This window comes from Trachypithecus francoisi, unplaced genomic scaffold (assembly GCF_009764315.1).
Source record: "Trachypithecus francoisi isolate TF-2019V2 unplaced genomic scaffold, Tfra_2.0 Lachesis_group12, whole genome shotgun sequence".
NCBI lineage: Eukaryota > Metazoa > Chordata > Mammalia > Primates > Cercopithecidae > Trachypithecus > Trachypithecus francoisi.
In genome coordinates, this window is record NW_022681457.1 from 15,598,764 (window position 1) to 15,626,744 (window position 27,981).

At 50.3% G+C, this 27,981-nt stretch overlaps 2 protein-coding genes and 1 long non-coding RNA gene across 8 annotated transcripts; 1 reads left to right on the plus strand and 2 right to left on the minus strand.

The window, feature by feature from the left end:
* Positions 1–7: 7 nt before the first annotated feature.
* On the minus strand, positions 8–11,737 carry MIA (MIA SH3 domain containing). 4 transcript variants are annotated; one of them, XM_033224949.1, is made up of 5 exons: positions 11,612–11,737; positions 2,233–2,365; positions 2,016–2,149; positions 413–523; positions 10–103 (listed from the first exon to the last, which is right to left on the minus strand). In XM_033224949.1, exons 2-5 carry the CDS (start codon positions 2,357–2,359, stop codon positions 80–82), a joined length of 396 nt encoding a protein of 131 aa, XP_033080840.1. In that variant the 5' UTR covers positions 2,360–2,365; positions 11,612–11,737; the 3' UTR covers positions 10–79. The 4 variants fall into 4 exon arrangements, with proteins under 4 accessions (XP_033080838.1, XP_033080840.1, XP_033080839.1 ...); XM_033224948.1 differs by lacking the exon at positions 11,612–11,737 and adding an exon at positions 2,593–3,200; XM_033224947.1 differs by lacking the exon at positions 11,612–11,737 and having other exon boundaries at positions 8–103; positions 2,073–2,149; positions 2,233–3,200.
* LOC117091942 lies at positions 942–16,804 on the plus strand. Its single transcript, XR_004440578.1, has 3 exons — positions 942–1,313; positions 4,575–4,578; positions 16,657–16,804. It is a non-coding gene; the product is annotated as an uncharacterized LOC117091942 (long non-coding RNA).
* SNRPA (small nuclear ribonucleoprotein polypeptide A) lies at positions 11,733–27,975 on the minus strand. 3 transcript variants are annotated; one of them, XM_033224941.1, is made up of 7 exons: positions 27,865–27,975; positions 27,002–27,096; positions 21,295–21,467; positions 18,745–18,924; positions 14,337–14,510; positions 13,742–13,830; positions 11,733–12,114 (listed from the first exon to the last, which is right to left on the minus strand). In XM_033224941.1, exons 2-7 carry the CDS (start codon positions 27,072–27,074, stop codon positions 11,955–11,957), a joined length of 849 nt encoding a protein of 282 aa, XP_033080832.1. In that variant the 5' UTR covers positions 27,075–27,096; positions 27,865–27,975; the 3' UTR covers positions 11,733–11,954. The 3 variants fall into 3 exon arrangements, with proteins under 3 accessions (XP_033080832.1, XP_033080835.1, XP_033080831.1); XM_033224944.1 differs by having other exon boundaries at positions 27,825–27,929; XM_033224940.1 differs by lacking the exon at positions 27,865–27,975 and having other exon boundaries at positions 27,002–27,428.
* Between the last annotated feature and the right edge of the window lie 6 nt (positions 27,976–27,981).

The following is a 27,981-nucleotide window of genomic DNA, read 5'->3' on the forward strand; positions in this document are numbered from 1 at the left end:
GACAGGTCGTTTGCACTGGGCTGACTGTATTTGCATAAAGCCAGGGAGGGGAAACGGCAGGGCCAGCAGTAGGCTGAGCTCACTGGCAGTAGAAATCCCATTTCTGAAACAGAGAAAGGGGAAACAGTGGAGAGAAAACCAGCGGTCACACCACAAAGGATCTAATGGTTTTAGCAAAGGCTGCAGTGGCAGGGTCCAGGTCTGGCCACACAAGTGCTACGCAAATTAGCCTAGAGCCCTCTAATCTTTGCACCTCCCAACTGGACCCATTTTACTGGTGAGAAAATTGAGGCAGGGAAAGAATTTCTCCCAGCGCACACACCTAGGGAGCCAAGGGTGGGAGCATTTTTGCCCATCCCCACAACCTAAGGGTCCTCCCCCCAGATTTTTTGCCAGCCCCCATGACACTCACGTCTGTCTTCACATCGACTTTGCCAGGTTTCAGGGTCTGGTCCTCTCGGACAATGCTACTGGGGAAATAGCCCAGGCGAGCGGCCAGATCTCCATAGTAATCTCCCTGAACCTAGGGAAGATGAGTTAAAAGCTAGGGTCTGGGAAGATGGCAAGCTTATGCCTGCTGAAGGCTTTGCATTCTCCCTTCTCCCTGATCTCCACGTAACTGGCTCCATCCTTGTCATATGAATCTCAGCTTAAATGTCACCTGTTCAGAAGCCTTTTCTGACCACCCAAGTCAGTCTCTGTTCATTCTCACAGCAGCGCATATTTGCTTCTATTAGTATTATTATTTTGGAGACAGGGTCTCACTGTGTCGCCCAGGTTGGGGTGCAGTAGCACGATCATGGCTCACTGCAGCCTCAACTTCTGGGCTCAAGCAATCCTCCCACCTCAGCCTCTCGAGTAGCCGGGACGACAGATACACACCATGACGCCCAGTTAATTTTTAATTTTTTTTTTTTGTAGAGATGGGGGGTCTTGCTATGTTGCCCAGGCTGGTCTTGAACTCCTGGGCTCAAGCTATCCTCCCAACTTGGCCTTACTTGGGATTACAGGTGTGAGCTACTGTGCCCGGCTGCTATTTTTTATGACTTGCTTTTTGCTCATTTCCCTCCATTAGAATAAAAAGGATCATTTGTTGTTGTATCTTGGTGTCTAGAACAGAACGTGGGACCATAGCAGGTGCCCTAAAATTGGTAAATAAAGTGAAAATAGGCTGGGGGGGGGGCGGTGTCTCACATCTAGAATCCCAACACTCTGGGAGGCCAAGGTGGGCAAATCATGAGGTCAAGAGTTCAAGACCAACCTGGCCAGTACGGTGAAACCCTGTCTCTACTAAAAATACAAAAATTAGCCAGGTGTGGTGGTGCATGCCTGTAATGCCAGGTACTCCGGAGGCTGAGGCAGGAGAATCACTTGAACCCAAGAGGTGGAGGTTACAGTGAGCCAAGATTGCACCATTGCACTCCAGCCTGGGTGACACAGCAAGTCTCTGTCTTGGAAAAAAAATTAAAAATAAATAAATAAGGGCTGGGCGCAGTGGCTCACGCCTGTAATCCCAGCACTTCGGGAGGCTGAGGTGGGCGGATCACGAGGTCAGGAGTTCGAGACCAGCCTGGCCAATATGGTGAAACCCTATCTCTACTATAAATACAAAAATTAGCCAGGCGTGGTGGCGCATGCCTGTAGTCCCAGCTACTCAGGAGGCTGAGGCAGGAGAATCGCTTGAACCCGGGAGGTGGAGGTTGCAGTGAGCTGAGATCGCACCACCGCACTCTAGCCAGGGCAACAGAGTGAGACGCTGTCTCAAAAAAGGGAGGGAGGGAGGGAGGGAGGGAGGGAGGGAGGAAGGAAGGAAGGAAGGAAGGAAGGAAGGAAGGAAGGATGGATATCCCCCCACAATGTCTATTTCAGTTCATCCCCCTCAAATCTTCCCTTTATGGGGATAATGAATCTACCCCAGGGTTAGGGTTAGGGTTAGGGTTAGATCTTCCCTTTATGGGGATAATGAATGTCCCCCAGCCCTGTACCCTTCCCTCTTTCACTCTCCCAAGACTCACACTGCCTCCCCAGAAGAGCCGCCCACGGCCCTTCAGCTTGGAGAAGACATACACCACTTGGCCCCGGTGAATGGTCAGGAATCGGCAGTCGGGGGCCATGTAGTCCTGAAGGGCCACAGCCATGGAGATAGGGTCTAGGGAAGGAATAGAAGGGAATGCAGCACCCTCCACACAGGCTAACACCCCAAGCCCCCAGTTCTCCCCTCCCCACTCTTACGGCTGCACTCCTGGTCTGCACACAGCTTCCGGTCAGCCAGCTTGGGCATGGGGCCACCCCCGACACCAGGTCCAGAGAAGGCAGACAGCAAGACGATGACACCGAGGAACACCAGGGACCAGGCCATCGTGGACTGTGAGCAAGAGAGTGAGCAAAGGGGTGCTGAGGTCTCCAGTTTCCTCCCCTCCCTCTCTCCCATAGCTCAAGGAAACTTGTGTTCTTGGTCTTATCCCCACCCTAAACCAGTCCCAAATTTCACCCACACCACCTAGAAGTTGCTACCCAGCCAGAACCATTTCAAGGATAGGGTAAAGGCTGCAAGCCCAAGGAAATTTCCAGATAAGGTCCAAAGCAGCTCACAGCTTTCCCAGTGACAGCCCCCTCCTCAACAATCACAGAGGCCCAGACAAGGTGGTTGAGATATTCAATTCCATCTTCTCTTGAGTTGGCTTAGGTACCTGGGCTCCTCTGCTGTCCCCTCTGGCGACAGAAGCAGGAGGAGCCTGTAAGGAAAACCACCTTGGAATTTCCTGTGCTGTGGGGCAGGAGAACAAGGCAGCCCTTTGATGACCAGAAACAGCTCAGCCCTGGAGTACTGACTGAATATTGTATGCTGAACCTTAGGCTAGGCAATGTCCCACCACAATCACTATTTCTCTGCACCAGCCGCTTCCCACTGGATGACCTGGGCTAAGCTATTTCTCCTCGCAGAGCCTCAGCATCCTTATATGTAAAATGGGGACAATAAAAAAAGCCAGTAGTTACAGAGCATTCACCAAGTACGTATTTATGTTATGAACTCAAATGGATACTCTGTATCATGTCAGGAGGAGTGATTATAAACCCTCCCTTTCTTTTCTGAGACAGGGTCTTACCCTGTTGCCCAGGTAGAGTGCAATGGTGCCATCGTGGCTCACCGCAGCCTCAACCTCCTAGACTCAGGCAATCCTCCCACCTCAGCCTCCTGAGTAACTGGGACTGCAGGCACAAGCCACCTATGCCCGATTAATCCATTTTTTTTAAATAATTATTTTGAGGTAGGGTCTTGCTCTGTTGCCCAGGTTGGAGTACAGTGGCATGATCCTGGTTTACTGTAGCCCCTATTTGCTGGGCTCAAGCAGTCCTCCCACCTCAGCCTACCGAGTAGCTGGGACCACAGACATGCACTATTATGCCCAGTTAATTGTTTGTATTTTTTGGTAGAGACAGGGTTTCGTCATGTTGCCCAACCTCGTCTCAAACTCCTGGGTTCAAGCAATCTGCCCACCGTGGCTTTCCAAAGTGCTGGGATTACAGGCATGAGCCACCAAGCCCAGCCTAATTTAATTTTTTGAGACAGGATCTTGCTGTTGCTCAGGCTGAAGTACAGTGATGTGATCATAGCTCACTGCATCCTTGAACCCCTGGACTCAAGAAATCCTTCCCCCTCAGGCTCCTGAGTAGAATAGTAGGCGGGTCACCATTCTTGGATGATTTATTTTTATTTTTATTTTTCTGAAGCCAGTGCCTTTCTATACTGCCTGGGCTGGTCTTGAGCTCATGTCCCCAAGTGATACTCCCGCCTCAGCCTCCCAAAGCACTGGGATTACAGGCATGAGCCACCAATGCCTGGTCTATAACCCCTTATTACATGGAAATGGAAGTGTGGAGTTAAGGAACTTGTCTAAGGCTTACAGAGCCAGGAATTGGAGAAGTGGAGGGGCTAAGACTTGTATCCAGGCCCACAGCCATTGCTATGCTATCTTTTTTTTTTTTTTTTTTTTTTAAGATGGAGTCTCATATTGCAGTGGTATGATCTCGGTTCACTGCAACCTCTGCCTCCTGGATTCAAGCAATTCTCCTGCCTCAGCCTCCCGAGTAGCTGGGATTACAGGCATGCACCACCATGCCCAGCTATTTTTGTATTTTTAGTAGAGACAGGGTTTCTCCATGTTGGCCAGGCTGGTCTTGAACTCCCAACCTTAGGTGATCCACCCGCCTCGGCGTCCCAAAATGCTGAGATTACAGGCGTGAGTCACCATGCCCGGCCTGAAAGATTTTTTTTTTACAGACAGGGTCTTACTCTGTCGCTCAGACTGGAGTGCAGTGCCACAATCACAGCTCACTCAGCCTTGAACAACTGGACTCAAGCTATCCTCCCACCACAGCCTCCTAAGTAGCCATGACTGTAAGTGTGAGCCACTGCACCTGGCTTCCAAATGCAATTTTTTTTTTTTTTTTTTTCTGAGACATTGTTTCGCTTTTGTTGCCCAGGCTGGAGTGCAATGGTGCTCCCTGCAACCTCCCCTTCCTGGGTTCAGGTGATTCTCCTGCCTCAGCCTCCCAAGTAGCTGGGATTACAGGCATGTGCCACCACGCCTAGCTAGTTTTGTATTTTTAGTGGAGATGGGGTTTCACCATGTTGGTCAGGCTGGTGTCTAACTCCTGACCTCAAGTGACCCACCCGCCTTGGCCTCCAAAAGTGTTGGGATTACACGTGTGAGCCACTGCACCCGGCCCCACTTTAAAACCCTCTTTAAAAAATTATTTCTTGGCCTGGCGCAGTGGCTCACGCCTGTAATCCCAGAACTTTGAGAGGCCGAGGTGTGTGGATCACCTGAGGTCGAGAGTTTGAGACCAGCCTGACCAACATGGAGAAACCCCATCTCTACTAAAAATACAAAAAAAATTAGCTGGGCATGGTGGCACATGCCTATAATCCCAACTACTAGGGAGGCTGAGGCAGGAGAATTGCTTGAACCTGGGAGGCGGAGGTTGTGGTGAGCCGAGATAGTGCCATTGCACTCCAGACTGGGCAACAAGAGTGAAACTCCGCCTAAAAAAAAAAAAAAAAAAATTATTTCTTCATTCAGGCCAGGCATGGTGGCTTACTCTTGAAATCCCACCACTTTGGGAGGCTGAGGCAGGCGGATCACTTGAGGTCAGGAGTTTTTTGAGACCAACCTGGCCAACATGGTGAAAATACAAAAATTAGACAGGCGTGGTGGTGCACACCTGTAGTCCCAGCTACTTGGGAAGCCAAACCAGAATCGCTTGAAACTGGGAGGTGGAGGCTGCAGTGAGCCAAGATCATGCCACTGCACTCCAGCCTGGACGAGAGAGTGAGATCCTGTCTCAAAAAAAAAAAAAAAAAAAAAAAATCAGCTGGGCACAGTGGCTCACGCCTATAATCTCAGCACTTTGGGAGGCCGAGGCGGTCAGGTCACAAGGTCAGGAGCTTGAGACCAGCCTGGTCAATATGGTGAAACCCTGTCTCTACTAAAAAATACAAAAATGAGTCAGGCGTAGTGGCACGTGCCTGTAGTCCCAGCTACTCAGGAGGCTGAGGCAGGAGAATTGCTTGAACCTGGGAGGTGGAGGTTGCAATGAGCCAAGATCATGCCACTGCACTCCAGCCTGGGTGACAGAGTGAGACTCCTATCTCAGGAAAAAAAAAAAAAATCATTTCTTCATTCATTAAAGATTTCATGATAACATAAAGTATGCTAGGCCTTGATCCAGACCCTGGAGATTCATCAAGGAATGAAAAATAAAGGGGAGATAATCAATGAACAAAGTTCAGATATATGAAAGTGTGTGAAGTATTAAGGATACTCAGAACACTCAAGAATCAGCTGTGGGGACTGTGCCCCCTGCCCCATATTACTGATAAAGCCACAAAGAAGTAGAAGTGACTTCAATTCCCAAAGCCCAATGCATGTATCTCCTGCTGCATACTTAGCCTAAGGCCAACATTGGCCCAGTGCAGTGGCTCATGCCTGTAATCCCAGCACTTTGGGAGGCTGAGACAGGAGGATTGCTAGAGCCTAAAAATTTGAGACCAGCCTGGGTAACACAGTGGGACCCTCATACCTACAAAAAGAAAAAAAAAGAAAAACTAGCCGGGCATGGTGGTAAACACCTATAGTCCCAGCCACTCAGGAGGTTGAGGTGGGAGGACCACTTGAACCCAGGAGATAGAGGCTGCATGCAGTGAGCCATGATCATGCCACTGCACTCCAGAGCAAGACCCTGTTTAGAAAAAAAAAGACCAAAATTATCAACTTTTCTGTGGGTCGAATATCTCAGGCTCAAGGTCTGCTACAAGGCTGCAATCAGCCTGTCAGCCAGGGGTACAGTTTCATCTGAAGGCTGAACTGTGGGAGGACTGCTTCCAAGTCCATTCAGGCAGCTGTTGTGGAGATTCAGTTGTTTGTGGGAACTGGACTGAGGGCCTCTGTCCTCAGTTTTCTTGACACATGGACCTCTACAGACAGCTCACAACATAGCAGCTGGATGTATCCCCACTTTGTACTCTCCCTCCATATCGCAGCCACAGGAGCAGGGCCACTGAGAAGCACTTTTTTTTTTTTTATTTTTTAAATTTTTGAGACAGAATCTCGCTCTGTCACCCAGGCTGGAGTGCAGTGGCACAATCTTGGCTTACTGCAACCTCCACCTTCCAGGTTCAAGCAATTCTTCTGCTTCAGCCTCCACACAGCTGAGACTATAGGCATGTGCCACCATGCCCAGCTAATTTTTGTATATTTAGTAGAGACGGGGTTTCACCATATTGGCCACACTGGTCTCGATCTCCTGACCTCAAGTGATCCGCCCACCTCAGCCTCCCAAAGTGCTGGGATTACAGAGGTGAGGCACCACGCCCAGCCTCTTTTTTTTCATCTCTCACCTCCAAAGTGTGCTTCAGAGATCCACAGGCTGAGCATCCTTCTCCAGAGGGTCTGCCTTGCTCCCAGGGACCCTCACCTCTAGACTGGCAAGTCCAAGCGTTTTTTTAGAAGAGAATGGACACACACAGGCTTGGGGCCAGGGAGGAGTTTGTCAGGGATGAAGACTAGGTCTGTGCCATGTCTACAAACCCAACACCAAGCACTATGAGCTCAGCTCAAATGCACCTTCTCAGAGGGGTTTTCTGGACCACTCAGTACTGTTCCCAGCCCCACCATCCCCTTCACATCAGGCCTTTTTTTTTTTTTTTGGACGGATTCTTGGTCTGTTACCCAGGCTGGAGTGCAGTGGTGAGATCTCAGCTCACTGCAACCTCCATCTCCCAGGTTCAAGCGATTCTCCTGCCTTATCCTCCCGAGTAGCTGGGATTACAAGCACACACCACCACGTCTAACTAATTTTGTTGTTGTTGTTGTACTTTTAATAGAGACAGGGTTTCAGCATGTTGGCCAGGATGGTCTCGAACTCCTGATCTCAAGTATTCCACCTACCTCAGCCTCCCAAAGTGCTGGGATTACAGGCGTGAGCCACCATGCCCGGCCCAGCCGAGGTTGTTTTTTGTTTTGAGATGGGGATTCTTGGTCTGTTACCCAGGCTGGAGTACAGTCGTGCCATCATAGCTCACTGCAGCCTTGAACTGGGCTCCAGTGAACCTCCTGGTTCAGGCTCCCAAGTAGCTTGAGACTACAGGCATGTGCCACCACACATGGCTAACTTTTAATTTTTTTTTCTTTTTTTTTCTAGAGATGAAGTCTCGCTTTGTTGCCCAGGTTGGTCTCCTTGCCTCAAGCAACCATCCCACCTCGGCCTCTCAGTGTGCTGGCCCCACCACATCAGTTTTGTTTTCATCACAATACAATATTGGAAATTGTCCATTTTATTCATCACTGCATATCTTTTTTGTTTGTTTGTTTGTTTTTTTGAGACGGAGTTTTGCTCTGTCTCCTGGGCTGGAGTGCAGTGGCCGGATCTCAGCTCACTGCAAGCTGCGCCTCCCGGGTTTACGCCATTCTCGTGCCTCAGCCTCCCGAGTAGCTGGGACTACAGGCGCCCGCCACCTCGCCCGGCTAGTTTTTTGTATTTTTAGTAGAGACGGGGTTTCACCATGTTGGTCAGGATGGTCTCGATCTCCTGACCTCGTGATCCGCCCGTCTCGGCCTCCCAAAGTGCTGGGATTACAGGCTTGAGCCACCGTGCCCGGCATCACTGCATATCTTATCCCTACAAAAGTATGTAGCAAACAATAGGTACTCAGCAAATATTTGCTGAACTTATTCAGTGTTTGCTAAGTGTCTGAAAGGGAGAGAGAGTGTGTGTTGGGGGATGGGTAATAACTACAAACATCATCATGGTATTAATATAGAGGGACTACTCTTTACACAGGAAGTAAACAAAACTCAGAGAGGGGACATCAACTGCCCATAGGCTAACAGCTAGGAAGTCCCCAGAAAGCAGAAACCAGGACCGGCTGACCACGGACCCCACATACTTAATAGCCAGTAGGCCGTGGTTGCCAGTGTGGTGGGCAAGATGTTTCCCCTTGCCTGTCAGCAATAAACATCATTTACTGCAGACGGCAATTCCTCTCGTTCCCACCTTTCCCATCACAAGAGGTCTGCATGGGGAGCTCTGTATCTTCACTGCTTCTGATACTGATATTCCTCGTGAACAGGAAGAGCAGAGCATGAGCAGGATTGGGTTTAGAGCCTTGGCAGGAAAATAAGAATTTAGTATGTTTCACCAGGTTCATTAGTGGCTCACACCTGTAATCCCAGCACGTTGGGAGGCCGAGGTGGGTGAATCATTTGAGGTCAGGAGTTTAAGACCGGGACGCGGAGGTTGCAGTCAGCAGAAATCGTGCCACTACACTCCAGCCTGGGCGACAAGAGCAAAATTCCATCTCAAAAAATAAATAAATAAATAAAAATAAAAACTAGCCAGGCATGGTGGCAGGTGCCTGGAGTCCCAGCTACTTGGGAGGCTGAGGCAGGAGAATCGCATGAACCTGGGAGGCGGAGGTTCCAGTGAGCTGAGATCATGCCACTGCACTCCAGCCTGGGCGACAAAGTAGCTGGGATTACAGGCACATGCCTCCACACTCAACTAATTATTGTATTTTTAGTAGACAGGGTTTCACCATCTTGGCCAGGATGGTCTCAATTTCCTGACCTCGTCATCCACCCACCTTGGCTCCCAGAGTGCTAGGATTACAGGCATAAGCCACTGCACCCAGCCTACTGTATTTAGTGGTAGATCTACCTTTTGCCAAAAGATTGCCTTTTTCCATGTACCTGGTGTGAGAAAGGGTTTTAATGTGTGCATGCGCATATATACATATATATACACACACACACACATATATACATTTTTTTTTTTTTTGAGATGGAGTCTCACTTTTTGTCGCCCAGGCTGGAGTGCAGTGGTGCGATCTCAGCTCACTGCAACCTCTGCCTCCCAAGTTCAAGCAATTCTTGTGCCTCAGCCTCCCGAGTAGCTGGGACTATAAGCATCTACCACCACGCCCAGCTAATTTTTTGTGCTTATTTTTTTTTTGAGACAGATTCTTGCTCTGTTGCCCAGGCTTCAGTGCAAGCCTGGATCACTGCAACCTCCAACTCCCAGGGGCAAGTGATTCTCCCACCTCAGCCTCATGGGTAGCTGGGATTGGCACCTACCATCATGCCAGGCTTATTTCTGTATTTTTGTAGACAGGGTTTCACCATGTTGGCCAGGCTAGTCTTGAACTCCTAACCTCAGCTGAGTCTCCCACCTTGGCCTCCCAAAGTGCTGAGATTACAGGCATGAGCCACCACGCCTGGCCAATTTTTTTTGTATTTTTAATAGAGATGGGGTTTCACCATGTTGCCCAGGCTGGTCTTGCACTCCTAAGCTGAGATAATCTACCCACCTCGGCCTCCCAAAGTGCTAGGATTATAGGCGTGAGCCACAGCACCGGGCCATGCACATGTTATTTTTGGTCAATTTAAAATTCCCTAGGACAGGAGTGTGACAAACTGCTAAGGACAGTCCCCCCAGCCAATCTCCCTCTCTTTTTTTTTTTTTTTTTTTGAGACGGAGTCTTGCTGTCGCCCATGCTAGGAGTGTAATGGTATGATCTCGGTTCACTGCAACCTCCGCCTCCCGGGTTCAAATGATTCTTCTGCCTCAGCCTCCTAAGTAGCTGAGATTACCGGCGCACGCCACCACATCTGGCTGATTTTGTATTTTCAGTAGAGATGGGGTTTTCTCCATGTTGGCCAGGCTGGTCTTGAACTCCTGACCTCGTGATCTGCCCACCTCAGCCTCCCAAGGTGCTGGGATTACAGGTATGAGCCACCACGCCCAACTCAATCTCCCTTTCTTTTTTTGTTTCTGAGACAGTCTCGCTCTGTGGCCCAGGCTGGAGTGGAGTGGCTCGATCTTGATTCACTGCAACCTCCACCTCCTGGGATCAAGCAATTCTCCTGCATCAGCCTCCTGAGTAGCTGGGATTACAGGCACGCACCCCCGTGCTTGGCTTATTTTTTTCATATTTTTAGTAGAGACAGGGTTTCACCATGTTGGTCAGGCTGGTCTTTAACTCCTGACCTCGTGATCTGCCCACCTCAGCCTCCCAAGGTGCTGGGATTACAGGCATGAGCCACCATGCCTGGCCCCAATCTCCCTTTCTTTTTTTTTTTTTTTTTTTGAGACGGAGTCTCGCTCTGTCGCCCAGGCTGGGGTGCAGTGGCCGGATCTCAGCTCACTGCAAGCTCCGCCTCCCGGGTTTTACGCCATTCTCCTGTCTCAGCCTCCCGAGTAGCTGAGACTACAGGCGCCCACCACCTCGCCCGGCTAGCTTTTTTTTTGTATTTTTAGTAGAGACGGGGTTTCACCGTGTTAGCCAGGATGGTCTCAACCTCCTGACCTCATGATCCACCCGCCTCGGCCTCCCGAAGTGCTGGGATTACAGGCTTGAGGCACCGTGCCCGGCCCCCAATCTCCCTTTCTTATCCAGAGTTGCAGCTGGGTATGCGGCTGTACAGCCACAAGTCACATATTCTAGACTTCCCCGCAGCTAGACACTGCAGGGGAATTGGGGTCAGGCACCTGCCCGAGGCTCCTGGCTGGCCACTGGCCAGGAAGGTAGATCACCTGTGTGTGAGGCGGCCATACCCCTCATACCAGGATCAAGTCAGTAGCTTCCCAGGAGTGATCAAATGAGTCCAGGCACTGCCAGAAGTCAGAGTGGCATCCCGCTGAACTCTAGTTAGGAGTTCATTCAGGGGTTGCAAACTCGAACTCAAGACTGCCACTCCTACCACTCACACTCCGCGTGATTTCAGCAGCACCAAGTTTCCTGTATTAAATTCCTTTCTGCTTGAACTACCTACTGTGGTTTCTGTGGGGACATTGCTACAACAGGCTGCACTTTTGTGAAGAGTAGAAAAAGGTGAAGAAACACCTCTTCCTTAACACTCTTGTCATCTGCTAGAAAACTGGTGGTGTAAACATATAATATTCTTGTGCAGTACCCAACCTGCCTAACTGTATGTGGCAGCCCTGACTTTCCATTTCCTGACCTAGGATTCCATTTCCTGCTGTGAACTGGGATAATACACAAAACTGCCAAAGCAGTAATTGTAACCCAAGTTTGAACAATATTACTTACACTATCCTGTGCTTCCCCAAGGTTGCAAACTTCAAAATGCCAACGTCCAAAAACCCAGGATGGGCTGCTGAAGTGGAGGGAAAGGAACCATGAAGAGCAAGAATATCAAACAGACAAATGATTGTGAAAAACCAAACCTCAAAAAACCACTTTAATTCCGGCCTAACAGCGCCAGGTGCAATGTCTGGGGACAGACTCTGGGTACAATGCTGTGTGGCGACCACTCACTCACACACGGCTCCAAGAAGGCCCCCAAGGGGGGACTTACCTTCAGGGGGCTGAGCCAAGGGGGAAAGGGGTGGCCCCAGAACGGGGGAAGGGGCAGGCATGGGGGGAAAACGTGCTACTTCTTGGCAAAGGAGATCTTCATGGCGTTGTTCTGCGTGATCTTAAAGCCCTGCAGGGCATCACGAGCTGCCCCTGCCTGTACCTCATTGTCAAACTCCACGAAGGCGATGTCATGCCGCCCAGGGACCAGGCGGACCTCCTTGAAGCCAGGGAATCTGAAAGAGAATGACAGACCTCAGGGACTCAGCATTTCTCCCTAACATAATGGCATCAAGTGGACACAGGCCAGAAATGATGCCAAGTAGCCTCCAATGCACAGGACAGGGCCCCATTACTCAGAATTATCCAGCCCAAAATGCAGATAGTACTGAGTTGAAAAACTCTAATGTAAATATAGCATTTCATGAAAAATTTAAACACAAACACCCATGCAATTGCAACCTAAATCAAGAAACAGTACACCACGGTCCCCTGGGCCCTTCCTAAATCATAACCCACCCGCCATACCAATAATAACTGATATCCTCACTTTTTAGGAGAGAAAAGGTTTCACCATGTTGCCCATGTTGGTCTCGAACTCCTGACCTCAAGTAATCCAACTGCCTCAGCCTCCAAAGATACTGGGATTACAGGCATGAGCCACCGCGCCCGGCCTTACTCTCACTTTTCTGATCTGCTGTTTCTAATTTCCCTCTTCTCATTCCATACTTCTTTCTCCATTAAGCAAACATCCTCACGTTTATTGGGTATCCTTTTTTCCACTGGCATTCTCACAAAATATACAGCTTTGTGGACATGCTGCACATGTGGTACTGTTCTATATTTTTCAGGTTCTCACAATCTCCTCTTGGCACTATTATCAAGTTGCACTCTCCGTTCTTCCAAGTGCCATGCAGTGCAGCATGGTGAGACGCTGCATGTAGCCCATCCCTTCTCCCAGACAGCCTTCAACTCCTCACCACAAACACTGTGATGAATGCCACTCACAGCCTCTGAAACAGAACCACCAGACGAACTCACCCACACCCACAACTTCACTCAACACCGGTGAACAGCCCCTCTCTACACGTCGGCCGCACCGGACTCCACCCTGACGCCAGGCACAAGAGTTCACAAATCCCCATCTCCCACACTTGCTGTTTTTGAGCACGCTGACTTCTGCCAGTCTTTTATTTTTTTTTTTGAGACGGAGTTTCGCTCTGTGGCCCAGGCTGGAGTGCAGTGGCTGGATCTCAGCTCACTGCAAGCTCCGCCTCCCAGGTTTACGCCATTCTCCTGCCTCAGCCTCCCGAGTAGCTGGGACTACAGGCGCCCGCCACCTCGCCCAGCTAGGTTTTTTTTTTTTTTTTTTTGTATTTTTTAGTAGAGACGGGGTGTCACCGTGTTAGCCAGGATGGTCTCGATCTCCTGACCTTGTGATCCACCCGTCTCGGCCTCCCAAAGTGCTGGGATTACAGGCTTGAGCCACCGCGCCCGGCCTTCTGCCAGTCTTAACCAGTGTTCAAGGACATCTCAATGTAGTTTTACGTGTACGTTACCTTGTATGCCCCCATTTTCAGGGCTGGGAAAATGAGGCCCAGAGCCGGACTCCCTCAGCCCTCAATTAAGGCTGAAAAAAGCCGGCAAGCCCTGGCCATGGAGACCTTTCCAGCCTCATCCCCGTGTCCCCCACAGGCCATGGGCCCAGCCACAGCCTCCTCCTTTCACATCTTTGGTCGCTGTCCCTCCTGCAAAGCCTCACTTGGCTCAGAGCTCTGCTGGCAGAGTTCTGAGGCCTGTTTCCATGGAGATGCCTCCTGGCCATCACCCTCCAGGGACCACCCAGCCACAGGCCCCACTTACTGATTGAAAAGCATGGACAGCATGAGCTCGTTGGTCTCCTCTGGCAGGTTGGTGAGGAACAAGATGTGATTCGGTGGATTCTCGGAAAGCTGCGAGGGTGTACGGGAGTCGGTGAGCACAGGAGCCCTGAACCCAGTGGGAGACCCCTAGTACTGCCCCTTCCTCCATCCCTCACACTGCTTGAATTCATTCTGGTACTTTCTCCCAACATAGCACATATTGTTGCCTGTCTGCCTCCCACCTCTTTGGCCCCACAGACTGCAGGCCACAGGACAGCAGAGGTTTCTGTCTCAGTCCCTGCTGCAGCCCTACAGTGCAGAACGGGGCCTGGCACATAAGCAGGTGCTCAATAGCTCGTGTAATCAATCTAGGTGCTGGCACCACTCCAGCCTACCCTAACCTTCCGGACCCTCCAACCAGATGCCAATTCCTCTCTGCCCAGGGCCCAACCCCACTGCTACTTCCTCATTCAGTACCACCTCCTCAGGGGCCTGTCCAGACCACCCAACCTACAACAGCCCCCAGATTGGTCCCTTTCTAGGCCTGTATTCTGACTATTTACATGAGACCTGGTGGGGTGGGACTAGATACTCACAGGTTGGGCAGGGGGCATCTGTCCCGGCATAAGCTGCTGCGGGGGCATGGCCCCTGGTGGGATCTGGCCAGGTGCAAGGCCTGGCGGTGGGATCATGCCAGGGGGCGGCATGTAGGGCGGCTGGCCCGGCATGTGGTGCATAATGCGGGGCGCCTGAGTCATCGGCGGCATGCCCTGTGGAGAGAGGGAGGACACGGTGTGGTTACAGCAGCCCCGGGAGACACAGAAGAGGCCATCAGAGCAAACCCAGCAGGTGAGAGATACAAGGAAAAACAACCAGAAAGAGGCAAAAAAGGCACCCAGAGAGGGCTGGACAGAACAAAACAAACCCAGGGTCTAGTGGGATATTAAATCAGAAAGAGTTCAATGCTATTTGGGAGTTAAATGCTGGCAGAATTCTGAGGTCTGTTTCCATGGAGATGGCTCCTGGCCATCACCCTCCAGGGACCACCCAGCCACAGGCTGGGAGAAGGGAGGCCGAGGTAGGAGGATTGCTTGAGCACAGGAGGTCAAGACTGCGTGCAGTGAGCCCTGATTGTGCCACAGCACTCCAGCCTGGGAGGCAGAGCAAGACCCTGTCTCTTAAGAAACAAAATCAAAAGAGGAGAGAGATGGAAAGGGACAGTCAGGGCAGGTGCAGAAAGAAATGTGTGGCAGGCCGGGCGCGGTGGCTCACTCCTATAATCCTAACACTTTGGGAGGCTGAGGCAGGCACATCACCTGAGGTCAGGAGTTTGAGACCAGCCTAGGCAACATGGTGAAACCCCATCCCTACTAAAAACACAAATATTAGCCAGGCGTGGTGGTGGGCACCTGTAATCCCAGCTACTAGAGCGGCTGAGGCAGGACAATCACTTGAACCTGGCAGAAGGTTGGAGTGAGCCAAGATTACGCCACTGCACTCCAGCCTGGGCAACAAAGTCTCTGTCTCAAAAAAACAAAAACAAAAACAAAGAAGGGCAGAGATGTAAAGGGACACTCAGGGCAGGTGCAGAACGAAACGCATGGCAGCAAGGGGAAGAGGGGAGACAACAGATGGCAGGTAGCACACTCGGGCTGGAAACACAATCTGAAGTCAAAAGTGGACAGAAAACTAGGTGCAGTGAAGAGGAGAGAAGTTAACAACAGGAGTTGACAGTAATCCAGACACCATCACCAACTTGGAGAATGTGAGTGGCATCGAATAGAGCACGACCCAGTCAGAGCCACGAGACTCATCAAAGCCAGAGAGACACGGAGGCTCAGAGACCTAAGGAGTGGGCCTGGTGCATCCATCTTTTTTTTCTACTCAATGCTTTTTGTATCCTGTTTGGAAAACAGGATGTTTCCACTTTTCATGCCCTCACCAAGGTCATGAAGACATTTTCCTGTTTTCTTCTAGAAACTTTATTGTGTGAGGGCCGGGTGCAGTGGCTCACGCCTGTAATCCCAACACTTCAGGAGGCTGAGGAGGGCGGATCACTTGAGGTCAGGAGTTCGAGACCAGCCTGCCCAACATGGTGAAACTCTGTCTCTACTAAAAACACAAAAATTAGCTGAGTGTGGTGGCACACGCCTGTAGTTCCAGCTACTCGGGAGGCAGGGGCAGGAGAATCGCTTGAACCCAGGAGGCGGAGGTTGTAGAGAGCTGAGATTGCACCACTGCACTCCAGTCTGGACTACAGAGCGAGACTGTCTCAAAAAAAAAAAAAAAAAAAAAAAAACAAAGAAAAGAAAAAAGACCTGTAATCCCAGCACTTTAGGAGGCCGAGGAGGGCAGATCACGAGGTCAGGAGATCGAGACCATCCTGGCTAACATGGTGAAACCCCGTCTCTACTAAAAATACAAAAAACTAGCCGGGCGACATGGCGGCGCCTGTAGTCCCAGCTGCTTGGGAGGCTGAGGCAGGAGAATGGCGTAAACCCAGGAGGCGGAGCTTGCAGTGAGCCAAGATTGCGCCACTGCACTCCAGCCTGGGCGGCAGAGCGAGACTCCGTCTCAAAAAAAAAAAAAAAAAAAAAAAAAGAAAAAAGAAGCTATATTGTGTGAGCTGTCACATTTGTATCTGCAATTCACTTCAAGTTACATTTTGCATATAGTATGAGACAGGGCTAATTTTTTCTCCTTGCAGATATCCAACTGCCCTGCATCATGAACTAGGGGAAAAAATTCCTTTCCTTAGTCAAGTGCAGTGGTACCTTCATCACACATCAAGTAATTGTACAAGTGTGGCTTTGCCTAGACTCTTCATATCCTGTCCCCTTGGTCGGTCTTCCTACCCTTCTGCCAACTGTGTATCATCCTGGTTGGTTGCTGCAGATTTTTTTTGCACATGGACAGGGTGGCATATGCCTGTCATTCAGCTACTTGGGAGGCTAAGGCAGAAGATCACTTGAACTCAAGAGGCAGAGGTTGCAGTGAGCCGAGATTGCACCACTGCATTCCAACCTGGGGAGACAGATTGACTGAGACTCCCTCTCAAAAAAAAAAAAAGAAAAAAAAGAGATAAGATCTCACTCTTTCAACCAGGCTGGAGTGCAGTGGCAAAACCATTGTTCACTGCAGCCTCGACCTCCAGTCCTCAAGCAATCCTCCCACCTCAGCCTCCTGAGCCACTGGGACTACAGGAATGAGTCACCACGCCCGGTTCTCTATTTTATTCTTTGTAGAGATGAGGTCTTGCTATTTTATGGAGGCTGGTCTTGAACTCCTAACCTAAAGAAATCCTCCTGCCGGGCGTGGTAGCTTACGCCTGTAATCCCAGCACTTTAGGAGGCCGAGGAGGGCAGATCACGAGGTCAGGAGATCGAGATCATCCTGGCTAACACAGTGAAACCTCATCTCTACTAAAAATACAAAAAAATTAGCCGGGCGTGGTGGCGGGCACCTGTAGTCCCAGTTGCTGGGGAGGCTGAGGCAGGAGAATGGCGTGAACCCGGGAGGTGGAGTTTGCAGTGAGCCAAGATTGCGCCACTGCACTCCAGCCTGGGTGACAGAGCGAGACTCTCTGTATCAAAAAAAAAAAAAAAAAGAAATCCTACTATTTTGGCCTCCCAAAGTGCTGGGATTACAGACATGAGCCACTGGGTCTGGCCTGGTTGCTGGAGCTTCCCCTGGTCATGCAGGTCCGGGTGCTTTATTATCCTCGCCTGGCTTAGCCTTGTATTTCCATACATTTAGAAAGAGCCAATCAGTGTCCAGTGTTTACCAAAATACCGGTTGGGATTTTGACTGCAATCACGTTGAATCTTCAATTAATTTGGATGGAACTGACCTCTTGACAATACTGAGTCTTTCTATCCATTGCTGAATCTCTGATTTCTCCCAGCTGAGTTCTGTGATTTCAGTGTAGTCGTTCTGCAAACCTTTTGTTGGATTTACCCCTCAGTGCTACTTTTCAATGTGAAGTCTACTTGTCTGTTACTGGCATATAAAAATAAAACTGGGGGTCGGCCATGGTGGCTCATGCATGTAATTCTGGCACTTTCGGAGGCTGAGACAGTGAGTTTGAGACTAGCCTGGGTGATACGGCTAAGCCCCATCTCTACAAAAAATGCAAAAGTGAGCTGGGTGGGGGGTGGCACGCACCAGCAGCTCCAGCTGCTAGGGAGGCTGAGGCGGAGGTTGCAGTGAGCTGTGATGGCACCAACCTGTGATGCACTCCAACCTGGGTGACAGTGAGACCATGTCTCAAAAATAATATTAATAAATAATTAAACTCATTTTGTCCATATTGCCCTTATATCCAGCAACCTTTCTAAATGAAGTTCACTTATTAATCCTAACAGTTGCTTAGTAGACACTTGGACTTTCTTTTTTTTTCTTTTTTTTTGAGACAGAGTCTTGCTCAGTCCCCCAGTCTGGAGTGCAGTGGCGCGATCTCGGCTCACTGCAAGCTCCACCTCCCGGGTTCCCGCCATTCTCCTGCCTGAGCCTCCCAAGTAGCTGGGACTACAGGCGCCCGCCGCCACGCCCAGCTAATTTTTTGCATTTTTAGTAGAGACGGGGTTTCGCCGTGTTAGCCAGGATGGTCTCGATCTCCTGACCTCATGATCCGCCCGCCTCGGCCTCCCAAAGTGCTGGGATTACAGGAGTGAGCCACCGCGCCCGGCCTAACACTTGGACTTTCTACATGCACAATGAGTTACAAGACACAGGCGACAAAATCAAGGCCATGGAGAGAGCGAAACCAAGTCACAGCCATGAAGAAAGACTTTGAGAAACATTCACAAGGAGGGAACAAGCGTTTCAAGAGGATATAGCATCATCTAGGTGCTCAACACCCAAAAAGGGAGACAGACACATATCTCTATAAGGAAACAGAAAGGAGGGGTCTGAAGCCCCAAGTGGAGAACTCTCCCCAAAGCCAGTCCATGTGGCTGAGGAAGGCCTGGCAGTGGGAGGGCTGGTCTCTGCTGCTTGGCTTACCGGGACAGGCCCCTGGACAGCCCCCACTACGGGGGCGGCTCCCCCGCCTTGCACAGCCTTCTTAGTGGCTGGGGTCTCCTGGCTCTTGGGCTTCCTCTTCTCCCGCTTGCGGTCCCGCTCCACGAAGGTGCCTTTCATCTTGGCAATGATATCTGAGTCAGTCTTGGCGTACTGGATACGCTACCAAAACAGAGAGCAGAACGGGTTAAGAGCATGGATTCAGAGCCCAATTGCCAAGATTCAAAACTGGACCTTTATCAGGGGCCAGGTGCTGTGGCTCATGCCTGTAATCCCAGCCCTTTGGGAGACTAAAGGGAGCAGGTCACTTGAGGTCAGGAGGTGGAGATCAGTTTGGCCATCGCAGCAAAACCCCATTTCTTTGTCTCTGTCCCTCTCTCTTTTTCTTTCTTTCTTTCTTTTTTTGAGACATTGTCTTGCTGTGTCACCCAGGCTAAAGTACAGTGATGCAATCTCAGTTCACTGCAACCTCCGCCTACCGGGTTCAAACAATTCTGCCTCAGTCTCACTACTAGCTGGGATTATAGGCACCCACCACCACGCCCGGCTAATTTTTGTATTGTTAGTAGAGACAGGGTTTCACCATCTTGGTCAGGCTGGTCTCGAACTCCGGACCTCGTGATCCATCCACCTCAGCCTCCCAAAGTGCTGGGATTACAGGCACCAGCCACCGTGCCTGGCTGGGAAACGCCATTTCTACCAAAAATACAAAAATTAGCTGGGCACTACTACTCAAGAGGTTGAGCCAGGAGAATCGCTTGAACCTAGGAGGCGAAGATTGCAGTGAGCTGAGATCGCGCCAGTGCACCCCAGCCCAGGCGACAGAGCAAGTCACTGTCTCAAAAAACAAAACAAAACGGCCAGGCGCGGTGGCTCAAGCCTGTAATCCCAGCACTTTGGGAGGCCGAGACGGGCGGATCACGAGGTCAGGAGATCGAGACCATCCTGGCTAACATGGTGAAACCCCGTCTCTACTACAAAATACAAAAAAAACTAGCCGGGCGAGATGGCGGGCGCCTGTAGTCCCAGCTACTCGGGAGGCTGAGGCAGGAGAACGGCGTAAACCCGGGAGGCGGAGCTTGCAGTGAGCTGAGATCCGGCCACTGCACTCCAGCCTGGGCGACAGAGCGAGACTCCGTCTCAAAAAAAAAAACAAAAAACAAAACAAAAACAAGAAACAAAAAAATCAGACCTTATCAGGAGCTTACCGAGAAACACAGAAATATAAATATCTTGGCCTTAACTTCCTTGTCTGAAAAATGGGATTATGATATCTCCCACTTCAAAGGACTGTTATGAGGACTAAATGAGTTAAAGTGCTTGGAACAGTACCTGATACACAGAAAGTAAGTGTTCAGTAGAAAGGTTGTTGGTATTTTCAAGGGAAGCTGGAACAGCAATAAACATCAGGCCAAAGGCCCGAGGAGACAATGCTAGGAGAGGAGTGCAGTGCAGGGGCATTTCCTGTCACACAAGAATACACCTCAGTCTTCCAGGTTCAATCTCATTCACTTAGCTGTTTAAGGAGAACCTGCCAGATGCCAGGCGCAATTCGAGGCTCTGGGAATAAAGCAATGAACAAAATAGACAAAAACCCCTCTTTCATGGTGCTTATTCAGTAGAGGAAGGTATGTTAAACATTCTTAGTGTGGCACAGTAGCTCACGCCTGTAATCCTAGCACTTTGGGAGGTTGAGGCTGGCAGATCACTGGAGCTCAGGAGTTGGAGACCAGCCTGGGCAGCATGGCAAAACCCCATCTCTACTAAAAATACAAAAATCAGTGTTTCCAGGGGAGACAGCATGGTCTATCTCATCAAAAGTAAAAAAATAAATAAATAAAATAAACTTTAAAAAAATTTAAAGATTTTTTAAAATTTATTTTTATTTTTTGATACACAGTCCTGCTGTGTCACCCAGGCTGGAGTGCAGTGGTGCGATATTGGCTCACTGCAACCTCTGACTCCCGGGTTCAAGCAATTCTCCTGCCTCAGCCTCCCAAGTAGCTGGGATTACAGGTGCCAGTCATCACGCCCGGCTGATTTTTGTATTACAGGCATGAGCCACCATGCCCAGCCAAATATATATATATGTATTTTGAGACACAGTCCCGCTCTGTTGCCCAGGCTGGAGTGCAGTGGCAGGATCTCGGCTCACTGCAACCTCCGACTCCCAAGTTCAAGCAATTCTCCTTTCTCAGCCTCCCAAGTAGCTGGGACTACAGGCGCATGCTGCCACGCCCAGCTAATTTTTGTATTTTAGTAGACGGAGTTTCACGGTGTTGCCCAGGCTGGTCACAAACTCCTGAGCTCAAGTAAACTGCCTGCCTCGGCCTCTGAAAGTGCTGGGATTACAGGCGTGAGCCACTGCACTCACCCAAAAAAAAGATTTTTCAATGAGGCAAGGTGCAGTGGGAGCCTGGTCCAGTCTCACCTTGGCGAATGAACCCTAATATCCCCTCCTCTAATCCAGGCCCGCCCAGTCTCCTATAACATTTTACACACCCACACAGCCTCCGTACCCACAATGCTCACCATGGGCTTGTCATAGAAGGGGAAACCCTGCATGGAGCGCAGGGCGTTGGTGGCGCTGCTGACCTCCTTGAAGATGACAAAGGCCTGGCCCCTCATCTTCAGGCTCCGTGATACCAGGATATCCAGGATCTGGCCAAACTGGGAGAAGATGGCGTACAGGGACTTTTTTAGCTCTGCAGTGGGGAAAGAAAAGACCTTGAGCTCCCCTTGATAGAAGAAGCACAGCCCAGATAGAAGACCATCAGCCAATTGACAGGGTACCCAGAATGCCTCGGGTCCATAATCTCTCAAGACCTAACAATCACTGAAGCGACCAGGAACCACTCAAGTAGCCAGGTACACTCTTCTGTAAGATGTGCTTACAGAGAGCTGCTATATAACGAACATGTGCACATACATGCAAAGTGCTCAGGACAGCATCCGATATATAGTAAACGCTCAGTAAATATGAGTGATTCTTTTCATTGCCACCAGCACCCTGACACAGGCCTGCATAACGTGGCCCTGGCCGATTTCCCCCAACTCATTCCTGCCCACATTCCACTGTGCTCCTGAGTCCCCAACCACACTGGTCCCTAGGTCTGACATACCAATTCTGCCCCAGGGCCTTTGCACTGGCTGTTCCCTTTACCTGGAACATCCCTCCCCCGAGGTTTACATGGCGGCCACCTTCCAGTCACCCAAGTCTCAGAGGAAACGTTGCCACCTCTGACCACCATGTCTAAATGTCTTCCCATGTCATTCTTACTCTAATTCCTTTTCTTTCATGACTATTTCCCACCTCCTGTCATGGTACGTTAACTTGTCTATCTTGCCTGAGGAGCAATAAGCCTGTTCCATTTGTTTACTGCAGTATCTCCATGCCTAGCACAGACTCCACCACACATTTTTATTTTTATTTTTTTGGCAACAAGATCTCACTTTGTCACCCAGGCTGGAGTGCAGCGGCATGATCATGATTCACTGTAGCCTCAACCTCCCAGACTCAAGTGATCCTCCCACCTCAGCCTCCTGAGTAGTTGGGACCACAGGTATATGCCACCATGCCCAGCTAACTTCTGGATTTTGTGCAGAGACGGGGTCTTGCTATGTTGCCCAGGCTGGTCTTGAACTCCTGAGCTTAAGGAATTAGCCCACCTTGGCCTCCCAAAGTGCTGGGATTACATGAGTGTGCCACCACACTTGGCTACAAACATTTGACTACAGACACCATCAAGTGCTTTTTTAATTTAATTTTATTTTATTGTATTTTTTTTTTTTTTTTTGAGACGGAGTCTCGCTCTGTCGCCTGGGCTGGAGTGCAGTGGCCAGATCTCAGCTCACTGCAAGCTCCGCCTCCCGGGTTTACGCCATTCTCCTGCCTCAGCCTCCCGAGTAGCTGGGACTACAGGCGCCTACCACCTCGCCCGGCTAGTTTTTTGTATTTTGTAGTAGAGACGGGGTTTCACAGTGTTAGCCAGGATGGTCTCGATCTCCTGACCTCGTGATCCGCCCGTCTCGGCCTCCCAAAGTGCTGGGATTACAGGCTTGAGCCACCGCGCCCGGCCTAAGTGCTTTTTTTAGACAGGGTCTCCTTCTGTTGCTCAGGCTGGAGTTCAGTGCCATGATAATAGCTTACTGCAGGCTCGACCTCCCAGGGTCAAGCGATCTTCTCACCTCAGCCTCCCAAGGAGCTGGGACTACAGGCACGCAACACGACGCACGGCTAAGTTTTAATTTTTTTTGTAGATACAATCTCCTATGTTGCCCAGGTTGGTCTTGAACTCCTGGGCTCCAGTGATCCTTCTGCCTTGGCTTCCCAAAGTGCTGGGATTACAGACATGAGTCATCGCACCCCCATCAAATGCTTTCTAGAGCTAACTTCCTCACAGCAATCCCATGAAGTGGCAACAATGACTGTCCCAGTTTTACTCAAATGGAAACAGGTTCTCAGAGGATTCTTCACTGGACCAGGGCAACAATTTGGAGGGCACAAGGGCATGGCAGAGCCCAGTCCACGAATTCCATCTGAATCCGGTACCACCACATCTCACCAGCAAAGGGCATCACTTGACAGCAAGTGGGATTCAAGCTCAACAAGGATGGACTCCCTCTCACCACCCAGGTCTGCAAAGGGTACCAATATCTTATGCAAAGTAGATGGCTGAGATGGCCAAGCATGGTGGCTCACACCTGTAATCCCAGCACTTTGGGAGGCCGAGGTGGGCAGATCCTTTGCGCTCAAGAGTTCAAGACCAGCCTGGGCAATATGGTGAAACCCTGTCTCTACAAAAGACACAAAAATTAGCCAAGCATGGTGGTGCATGCCTTGTGGTCACAGCTACTTGGGAGGCTGAACTGGGAGGATCACTCTAGCCTGGAAGGCAGAGGTTGAAGTGAGCCATGATCCCGCCACTGGACTCCAACCTTCATAAAAACTGGCCTAGCATTCATGCCTGTAATTCCAGCACTTTGGGAGGCTGAGGCAGATCACTTGAGGTCAGGAGTTCAAGACCAGCCTGGCCAAGACGGTGAAACCCCATCTCGACTAAAAAGGCCAAAAAAAAAAAACAAAAACAAAAAAAAAAAACAAAGAAAAAAAGAAAAAATTAGCTAGCTGTGGTGGAGTGCACCTATAATCCCAGCTACTTGGGAGGCTGAGGCAGGAGAATAGCTTGAACCAGGGAGGCAAAAGTTGCAGTGAGCAGAGATTATGCCACTGCACTCCAGCCTGGGCAACAGATTGAACGTCCATCTCAAAAAAAAAAAAACGTTGAGCTGAAGCAGAACCCACTTGGTAAAATAGATACTAGGCAGGAAAGAAGCAAGAAAATGTGTGCAGGCTGGGTGGGAGCAGGGACAGCAATCAAGGTTGTTTTTAAGCAATTAGTCAAAAAGTCTCCTGGGGGTAACATTTCTGGTTTTCTTCTCCATACTCCAGCCCCATGAATCTCATTCAGACTTCACTCATTCCACTGGACTCTGGGCCTCTCTCTACTCTCCAGCCTCCTCTTGCCCGTTCGCATTTACCCTCCACAGTTGGGAGGATAGTCCATCAGGGAGGCAACCAGGACAGGGAAGCAAGCTGGCTCCCCAACACCCTCAGGGCAAAGTCTGACGCCTCATAGCCACGAACCACCAGTGCACAGCTCACAGCTCGCTGGAAGCTTCTCCATGATTTACAGGCCTCTAGGCCTCAGGCCCACAAAACTACTTGTAATACCCAGAATGTGCCAGGCTCTTTTACCCCTAAACATCTGCACAAGCTGGCCCAAGTTAATAACACTCTTCTCCCTCAATGTAACATAAATACTACTTACTCTACCTGGCAGGCTCTCCAAAACCTCTCCTTTGCCAGGAAGCTGAATGGATCCTCTGTCTTTCTAAGGTCCCAATCCCAGCCCTCAACACTCTGCCTAAGCCTCCTGCATGATGGCCCTGACTACTCTGGGCTGTCACTGTCCTAAAGAACCAGGGTTCCAGTCGGGCGCAGTGGCTCATGCCTATAATCCCAGCACTTGGGGAGGCCGAGGCAGGTGGATCACAAGGTCAGGAGTTCGAGACCAGCGTAGCCAAGATGGTGAAACCCTGTCTCTGCTAAAAACACAAAAATTAGCCAGGCATGGTGGCAGGTGCCTGGAATCCCAGCTACTCAGGAGGCTGAGGCAGAGAACTGCTTGAATCCGGCAGGCGGAAGTTGCAGTAAGCTGAGATTGCACCACTGCATTCCAGCCGGGGCAACAGAGTGACACTCCGTCTCATTTAAAAAAAAAAAGAAAAAAAAAAAGAACCAGCGTTCTATGTCACCAGTGTGTCCCCAGCACTGCCCAATAATGGTTGGGCACCACACTCTAAAAGCACATGCAAAATTTACATTCCTGGTTTTGTTTTCTTTTTTTCTTTTTACAGTGGTGCAGTCTCAGCTCACTGCGACCTCTGCTTCCCAGGGTTCAAGTGATTCTCCTGCCTCAGCCTCCTGAGTAGCTGGGACTATAGGTGTGCGCTGCCACACCCAGCTGATTTTTGTATTTTTAGTAGACACGGGGTTCCACCATCTTGGCCAGGCTGGTCTTGAACTCCTGACCTCAAATGATCTGCCCACCTCAGCCTCCCAAAGTGCTGGGATTACAGGCGTGAGCCAGTGCCCCAGCTGCTGGTTTTGCTTTCTTCAAGAGCAACTTCACTGGTGACCTCAAACTGAATCCCAGTAAGTTCCTTCGGTTCTCCTGACAATTTTCTAGAAGTGATAAGAGCTAACATTTATCCAGCCCTTACTAGCTGCCAGTTACCATAAAAAAGAAATACTGCAAGGTTGAGCTAATTTAATCTTGCCCAACATCCATGCAAAAAAGGTATTATGATTTTGCTCAATTTTTAGATGTAGAAAATGAGATTCAATAAAGGTGATAATTTACTTGAGAACGTGAGAGGGTCTTTCTGATTTCAATAACTGAGTTCTTTTTTTTTTTTTTTTTCCTTTTTTCAGATAGTTTCTTGCTCTGCCCAGGCTGCAGTGCAGTGGTGCAATCATAGCTCACTGCAGCCTCAATCTCTCTAGCTCAAGCGATCCTCCCACCTCAGCCTCCTGAGTAGCTGGGACCACAGGCATACCCCACCCATGCCCAGCCTTTTTTTTTTTTGTAGAGACAAGGTCTCGTTTTGTTGCCCAGGCTGATCTTGAACTCCTGTGTTTAAGTGATTCTCCTGCCTCTGCCACCCAAAATGTTAGGCTCACAGGTCTGAGCCACCACGCCCAGCCAAAAATTGGGTTCTTAAGCAAAATTCTATACCGGTGGCTTCAACTACTTTACTTGCTATGTGACCCTGGGCAAGTCACATCACCCTGTCTCAGTTTATTTTCCCTTTCTTTTTTGAGACGGAGTTTTGCTTTTGTTGCCCAGGCTGGAGTGCAATGGTGTGATCTCGGCTCACTGCAACCTCCGTCTCCCGGGTTCAAGTGATTCTCCTGCCTCAGCCTCCAGAGTAGCTGGGATTACAGGCGTGCGCCACCACCACGCCCACCTAATTTTGTGTTTTCAGTAGAGACAGGGTTTCTCCATGTTGGTCAGACTGGTCTCGAACTCCCGACCTCAGGTGATCCGCCCGCCTCGGCCTCCTAAAGTGCTGGGATTACAGGGGTGAGCCACCGCGCCCTGCCTCAGTTTGTTAGTTGAGGAATGGGAATAACAATAGCCTTCTTCCTACAAGCTTGTTGTGAGAATTAAATGTAATCAAGATTTATATAAAAGCACACAGACCAGCCCATGATACAGAGCGTTAGCCACCATTATGGTACATTTTCATTGTGAGTTGATCACTGAAAAAGCCGGTGACCAAGAAAACCTCAGTCCTTGCCCTCATGGAGCTCAAAGGCCACTGGGAGGAGAGAGAGCCCCACGACAGCTCAGAGGAATCAGGGCTTGATGGGAGATGGCCTCAGCGTATGGGAAGTCAGCGGCAGCCACGTGAAGGGACAGGGGAAGGCTTCCTGGAGGAAGGGTCCCGTGACCTCAAACCTTGTAAGATGAGCAACAATGACCAGGTTAAAGGGCAGAGTGTAAGATGAACTAATAGAGTGTTGAAGACAGGAAGTAGTTTGTGTAAAAGCCAAGGGGTTAACTCGAAGTTTGGCTGAAGGAACACTTAGAAAGAGAAGCGGGTGCAGGGGGTGGAAGAGGGACCAGCCCGTGCGGGACAGTCTGGAGTCCGGACTATCCCGAGAACTCACCATCCTTCTTGATCTTCTCATTGAGGTTGTTGATATAAATAGTGTGGTTAGGGCGGGTCTCGGGAACTGCCATGGAGTGAAGTGTTGAGGTAAGGCTTAAAGGAGGAAAAACGTGACTTTAGCCCTGGGTTTCGCCAAATCCTTTGTCCCACCGTTGGCTGCTCAAGGATCTTCCTCCCAAAAGGAAGTCAGGTAAGGCGGGAGTAGGGGGAAGGACCGAGGCAAAGCGAGGGCAACAAAGCGTGCGTAGGACCCGCTTCTCCAGCCCGCGTGCAGAGGGAACTCTCGAGAGATTTACTACGACTTCCAGGATGCTCTACGCGACCCCGTGGGCGGAGCGCCCTAAATGGCGACTCCCATTGGCCCACGCATTCGAAGGGCAGTCCCGGAGAAAAACCCGGATGTGGGAGACTGTATAGAAAAACCGGGACAAGGCCGGGCGCGGTGGCTCAAGCCTGTAATCCCAGCACTTTGGGAGGCCGAGACGGGCGGATCACAAGGTCAGGAGATCGAGACTATCCTGGCAAACACGGTGAAACCCCGTCTCTACTAAAAAAAAAAAAATACAAAAAACTAGCCAGGCGAGGTGGCGGGCGCCTATAGTCCCAGCTACTCGGGAGGCTGAGGCAGGAGAATAGCGTGAGCCCGAAAGGCGGAGCTTGCAGTGAGCTGTGATCCGGCCACTGCACTCCAGTTTGGGCGACAGAGCGAGACTCCGTCTCAAAAAAAAAAAAAAGAAAAAGGGGGACAGGTTTTGGGCAGCCTGGCCTCGAGCAGCAAGTTTCCTGAGACAAGTCCAGGAAGGCCCGGACGCCAAGCGTACCGCTCGCCCGCCGCCGATGGTCGTTTGCACCCAAGGTTACCTTCCGACAGGACCGCAGTTCTCTCAAGCGGCACCTGCTACTTTCCTGAGACCAAACCACCAAGCTTTCTCTCTTGGCACCGCCCCTGCCTTTCTGCCAGGCAATCCCCGCGCGGAA